Below are 6,882 nucleotides of genomic sequence, written 5' to 3'. Positions count from 1 at the left end.
AGGAAATGAGGCCAGGCAGAGAAGCACCAGCTGCTGGGGGGAGAGAGGGACTAGATGGGGAGGTGACACCACATTGGTTCAGGACATCCCTCCTCCCTTGGACCTCCTCCACCAGGAATGCCACTGCTGCATCTAGGAACCTTTGCACATTCTCTGCCAGCCAATAAGTCATCTTTCACCATATTGCCATGTTGCAGACGGCCCATTCCACATCCATATGGAAGAGCTCACATAGGCTGCTCTCTGAAATTACATTTAATCAGCACTTGGATGCTAATCTGCAGGTTTCTGGTTTCGCGCTTCCAGGCAGATTCAATTCTGATAATCAGCAAATAGGACCAGAATTGTGTGCAAAAACCAGGTTTTCACATATTTTTAACCTTATTAACACGGCGCCCATTTGTTCTCATCCTGCAGCCAAGATAGTGCCAAAGTACCTTGCGTCTGATGTTTAGTTAAGAATGTAAGTTTAAAATAATGTAAAATAATTTATAAAAGAATAGATGATGTATAAAAACCAACATTCTGCAGATGCAGGAAATCTGAAACAATAATGTTGTGGGTATTAAACCCAGTTCTGAGGAACATGAAACATTTGACTTGTGTTCTGTCAGCAGATGCTGCTTGAGCTGCTGAGTGTTTCCAGTATTTTCTGGGCTCCATTATTCTTACATGACAGACTCTCTCAAGTGATTAGAGCTCTTCAATACTGAAAAAAACCATAGCAATTTAAAGATATGATCTAATCACAAAATAACCAAATAATTAAATATATATATATTAATTGCTTATTGTCACAAGTAGGCAAGTAGGCTGAAGTTACTGTGAAAAGCCCCTAGTCACTACATTCCGGCACCTGTTCAGGGGAGGCCGGTATGGGAATTGAACCTGCACTGTTGGCCTTGTTCTGCATTACAAGCCAGCTGTTTAGCTGACCGTGCTAAACCAGCCCCATACAAATAGATTATTGAAAGATACCACAATTATGATCAATGTTTTATTAAATGTAATACTACATGTAATTAAACATCAGCAACTTATAATTTTGTGCTTTTGCCAGGATCTGAATATATAAAACACAAACTAAGATTTGCTAAATTTTAAACCGTAAATGTCAAAGCTAACCTTAGACGGATTTCAATGGAATAATCTCAAATGTTCTATAATGTTGAAGGTATGTATTTTCAGAACATGCATTTGATAAATTCTTGAAAACAAAATCTACAATTATTTTGCACGTTAGCAAAAACAAACATTATTTTGGGAAATATTTTGATTGATAGAGATGTGTATGTTTAAGATCTTAAAGGATGGCGCGATGATTCAGCATTCAAAGGGCTAACAGCCGATCTTTTGAGAAATACAGGCTGGAAGTCTCTGGCCATTGGGATTTTGTTCTCCCTGCAGCTCATCCCTGCTTGTGGGTTTGCCAGGGGCGTCCGGTGGTTTCAATGGGAAATCCCATTAACAAGAGTCGGGAGTAGATTATTCTGCTGCCAGCGACCAGCGTGCCACTGAGAAAGATGCGATGGGGGGATTGGAGAATCCAGCCCACTATTTCATTCTCCAACCTGATAAGCTTCTGATTCCAATGACTGTCTACTCATTTCAGTTGAGATTTCTCTTGCAACTTGTTGGAGCTCTTGTCCATTTGATTCTGAAGTCCAGTTGGCTAAAAGATCACTGAAGTCAGGTGTGCTGGTGTGAAGGATACAGCCTGGCATGGGAGAAACAGGCTCTCTCCAAAAAGACAAAGGAAGCCTTCGTCTGTGCATTGGGATTATATTGCCATATTTTTTGTCCAGCTTTTGTCTCTTGCTATCTCTCCTGTTCAAGACTGTTTGTTTCATGTACTTGTGCAAACCATATTCAAAAAGTTCTGCCAAGGGTCCTAATTTTTTAATGCTTTCCCTGTCACAAATTAACTTCAATGTCTGAATGTCTATTTCTCTGGAGGATGTTGAAAACACGTGAGATTCCTCCTCTTCTTGATCTCCATCTTGTGCAATTCTTATCAGATCTGCATAGTACAGCTCTCTGCCTGATTTACCAGAAGAAAATCTGTCTTCATAAATATTGCAAGCATCAGGATCATCGTCCTTGTTTTTTCTACCAAAGTACTTCTGGATATCATTGTTGATTAACTCGGTAAACCTGAGTAGCTGCAATGTGCTGTCTGCGCTGTTTGTTACAGGATCGAATGACTGGCGCACAGCAGTCCAGTTTTTATGTTCCATGCATTTGGTGACAGATCCTGGTTCTCGCTCTTCGCTGTCATCTTCCAAATCCTCCTCTTCCTCAGATGTTTCCTGGAAATCCATGTCCTGGTAAACAGTGAGATTTAGAATGGGAAGCTGAAAAGTAGGAACTAGCCTAAAATCTGACATGTTCTTGATCACACCTGCTGCCATGGCTTTCTTAGCTTGCTTCTGGTTCTTGCTTGTATCAGCCCCTGAACACAATTAAAAAATTATTTTGGTATTTTGACTATTCGAATACCATTAATATTGTTTCAATGCAGAACAGTCGATAAAGTAAATCAATAAAGTAGAATCAATAATCTGGTCATTATTGTAATAAATCAGTTGCTTCTGTGTTCTATTAATAACAGTTGAATAGTTTAAAATATTAAAAGCTTTTCTTAAATGAATAAAGAGTCAAATGGCCTCCTTCTTTACTTTAAATTCTATGATTCTATGAAAGTAATCTTAAAAATAGCCAAATGCAATTTTAAAAAAAATATATAAGAATTTAAACAGGCCTGTACTTTCAAATCCATGAATCCATTGAGAAGTTCACCTTTTAATGGATTCTCCTTTAATACTTATCACTTGATTTTATAAAGTCCATACCCCCCAAACAACTAGGCATGTCTTTTTAATCCAGCTTCCAGAAATTAACAATTTTCATGATGTTTATCTCCTTCCTTAATGTTACTGCTAACACTTAGGTTGAAAGCAACAGTGTTTTATTGAGAGCTTTACTTTAGTCTTAATGATTTTGGAAATCTTGTTTAAAAATAGTAAAAAGCTGATAGCAGTTCCAAAGCTCTTACCTGAATGATATACTCAGTCTGGAAAAGCACGTCAAAGAGCTACCCTACTACAGCAGTTCCACACCTGTGATTAATGCATTTATAGTTTTGCATGGACTGACTTTTGACAAATATTTGGTGGGAGTATTGTAATAGTAGACTTTGTAAATAGAGCTTTGGTTTGTTTTAGCACCCAGCAACCAGAGAGTGTTGAAGAAAGCAAATCAGAGGGGCGGAAGATAGGCTTTTGCTTAATGGCCTGCTTGCCAGGGAATTTTCAAGTGCTGTTCCTGTAAATTCAGCGATTAAACCTCCAAGTCACAGATGTAAAACTGGCCTGCAAAGGGCCTTTATCTACTCTTCTGATTCATGCTCAAATTGGGGAGAGTCAAAAAGGCGTAAAATTGAATTTCATGGTATTTTGACTTGTTGAGTAGGCACATTTAAGAAACATAATTGTTATCATACAATCGGTGTTTAAAGAGGTAGGTGGTAATAATTTTGCAAACGTCGACATGATCAAATGCTCTGCAATGTCATCTGGGAACCATGCATCCATCTAGACAAAAAGAGCAAACCAAATTGTTTATTAAATTAAATTAAATTAAATTAAAGGTCAATTAATTAACTTCATATTTTAAAATCATGTATTCTTTTTGACAAAAATATGCTGCACCTTTATATTCCGACAAAAACCAGTATACATTTTGCATTTCTGTTTAGATTTTCATTTTCACTTAACATGCTGTTTAATTATCAAACATATTAATTGCATAAGTATGAAATAATATCAAAGCAGAACAAAACGTTAGTAGTAAGCATTATGGGATGTCGAACACGATAAAAGGGATCCCAGGACTGTCTAAGAACACTTGCTCTTCTTGGTCCTCCAGAAATCTGAAAAGATGCAAGCTTTTTAAAGTTAGCTTGGCTTCTTCAGTCAAATGGCTCATCCTGCTCTGGACCGAAAGTTAAAGTTATATCACGGCACAGATTATATCAGGGGCAGATTACATTTGAATGGGAATTGGAACCTGACTTTTCATCTGTATATGCCGCCGTTCAGCAATATAACCAAAAACACAATGTCAAGTTCTACACATTGTGTTGATAGCTAGATGTATCCTCACCCACTTCCTTGACCCCATCATTGTCTTTGATAAGTCACGCTATTTGTCCAATATCCATTATTGGAAGAGCAGAAATTTCCTCCAATTAAATACTGGGAAGTCAGGATGCCACGATGGAGCAGTAGTTAGCACTACTGCCTCACGGTACCAAGGTCCCGGGTTCGATCCCGGCCCCGGGTCACTGTCCATGTGGAATTTGCACATTCCCCATGTGTCTGTGTGGGTCGCACACCCACAACCCAAAGATGTGCAGGGTAGGTGGATTGGCCACGCTAAATTACTCCTTAATTAAGATAAATAAATAAATACTGGGAAGTCCATAGAACCATTGGGCGCGATTTAACTAAATGGAAACAAAGTCCCATAGCGATCACGTTTAGCCGCGTGTTTCCCGGCATTCCTAGCGCCAAGAAACACAAGGCTATTAAATGTCACTCAGGGTTACATAATGGGCCTCAGTGGGGAACGCACAGCTAAGGCCATAAGTAGTCCCGTTTTCTGCACTGAGGAGCTTCGCAAGCCGGAACTCCTCAGTGTAGCGAGAGGTTTGGACGCCATTGGGAGGCCTGACCTGACCCCTGATGCTCCCAAAGGCCCAACTCACGATGAGGAGTCCCCGGCCCCTCCACACTCCCCAGCACCTATGTTGGGCACCCTGGTCCGATCGCTGCCACCTGCAAAAAAGGCCAGCTTGTTACCTTGGCGGTTCTAACCTGGTACCCTGGCAGTGCCACCTGGGCAGAGGCAGAGTGCCAAGGTGGCACCAGCAGTGCCAGGTTACCACCCTGCCCAAAGGGCATGCACCTGGGAGCTTCCAATCCACTGGAAAACCCCCATGAGTGCCATTCAATCTGGTGTCCATTTGTGGAGAGCAATGCTGAACGGCACTCGCCAAGGTCGCAACTCCTCGGGTGCCTTGGGAAACTGCATATTACAGTGAGACTAGCTGTATCGCTCTACTATGCATTTTTGCCAAAATGTAAAATCATGTTAGATCTCACGCAGCATTGTGAGCCGGATAGATCCCGTGAGCGGGTTTTCCCATCCTCTATCGGCCATGTTGCACCGCAGCACGTTGCATTTTGGCGCAGCGTGGCCATTCGATTGCGTCCATTGTTTTCAGTCCCGGCCACAAAATCTATTCCCTAGCTGCTTATTCTATTGCTCATCTTGACAATTGCATGAAGCTGAACCAGGTGGTTCAGGAGCTTGGGCTCCAATTTGACCTTGAGTTGAACCTGCGACCTTACATTTTCTTCATTACTATGATCGCCAAATTCTACGTCTATAACATTGCCCGGCTCTACCACACCTCAGTGTGAAACCCTGCTGAAACCCTAAACTATGCGCACGATTCACCAGCCGCGTTACGCTCTCCCTTGAGCGCGGTGTGGTCAGTGAATGCAGGGAGAACCCTCTCGCTGGCTTCCTGGCTGTTTTTGCGCCTCGTGGGATTCACCCCAAGTCCTGAGAAGCATCCGAGTCTGAAACACACTCACAAGGAGTGTGACCAAAGCGGCTTGAGCGAAGTTACCCGGTATCCACCGGCAGTGCGGGATCCACCGGCCTCTCCAGTAAGGCTACAGTCGGGTGCCGATCAGTGCTCATTGACACAAACATGGACCAGGCGAAACAGCTCCTGGGGAGTCTCCTGGGCCATCGGAGATCCCAAGGCGGTCAGAGTAACTGCAGGGTGGTTCGCCAGTCCTCCCCCTGTAAAGCGAGCATGTTGGCACTGCCCAGCTGGCAACTTGGCACGGTGCCCAGATGGCACTCCCAAACCTGCAGGAGCACTCCTGGGTGCCAGTGCAACGGTACCGAAGTGCCAGGGTGGCACTGCCAAGGGTCAGGGGGGCCACGCCCATGAAAGGAGGGTGGAGGGGGGCTTTGCAGGGCAGGTAAGTAGGGGCCTCTGGGAGGTTGGAGCGATTGTTGGGGATCCTGGAAGGGTGAGGGTGCTGTAAGGGAGCTTGGGGGGGCCTGAAGAGGGGGGACCCCCAGGGACCCCATAGCGTTGTGTCCTCACCTCAAGGGGGGGGGGTGCAGTAGTGTCCATATCTGTGGGGGGTGACATTGCCAATGGGTGGGGGGGGTAACCCACACACACTCACTTCGAGATTGGGACACCCTTTCAAAATGGCGGCCTGATCTCTGCATTTAGCTCCCAAGTGATAAAAAAAACCTTTGGGCAGGAGTCTCTGCTTACATAAGAACATAAGAATTAGGAGCAGGAGTAGGCCATCTGGCCCCTCGAGCCTGCTCCGCCATTCAATGAGATCATGGCTGATCTTTTGTGGACTCAGCTCCACTTTCCAGCCCGAACACCATAAGCCTTAATCCCTTTACTCTTCAAAAAACTATCTATCTTTACCTTAAAAACATTTAATGAAGGAGCCTCAACTGCTTCACTGGGCAAGGAATTCCATAGATTCACAACCCTTTGGGTGAAGAAGTTCCTCCTAAACTCAGTCCAAAATCTACTTCCCCTTATTTTGAGGCTATGTCCCCTAGTTCTGCTTTCACCCGCCAGTGGAGACTTCTGAGACTTCTTGATGCCAACGCAGAATCCGTGGACTTTTACGACAGAAAAACCGGCCTTTACAACCTCCTCCAGTCCTACAACCCTCCAAGATCCCTGGGATCCTCCAAATCTAGCCCCTTGTACATTCCTAATTTTAATCATTCCACCATTGGCAGCTATGCCTTCATTAGCCTCGG

The 6,882-nt window shown here is 43.7% G+C and overlaps 1 protein-coding gene across 1 annotated transcript in view; it reads right to left on the bottom strand.

Annotated features, from left to right (window-relative positions):
* Positions 1-1,026: 1,026 nt before the first annotated feature.
* The window catches only part of LOC119978633 (protein PERCC1), a 47,119-nt gene continuing 41,263 nt past the window's right edge, over positions 1,027-6,882 (bottom strand). The window contains exons 3-4 of the mRNA XM_038820419.1: positions 3,056-3,593; positions 1,027-2,452 (exon numbers count right to left, since the gene is read on the bottom strand). Of these exons, the coding sequence (XP_038676347.1) occupies positions 1,560-2,411 (852 nt within the window). The 5' untranslated portion in view covers positions 2,412-2,452; positions 3,056-3,593 and the 3' untranslated portion in view covers positions 1,027-1,559. The remainder of the gene's footprint in view (positions 2,453-3,055; positions 3,594-6,882) is intronic.

The sequence above is a fragment of the Scyliorhinus canicula genome, chromosome 15 (genome assembly GCF_902713615.1).
Source record: "Scyliorhinus canicula chromosome 15, sScyCan1.1, whole genome shotgun sequence".
Taxonomy (NCBI): Eukaryota; Metazoa; Chordata; class Chondrichthyes; order Carcharhiniformes; family Scyliorhinidae; genus Scyliorhinus; species Scyliorhinus canicula.
The sequence above is the reverse complement of the archived record's forward strand: the minus strand, read 5'-3'. Positions and strand labels throughout refer to the sequence as shown.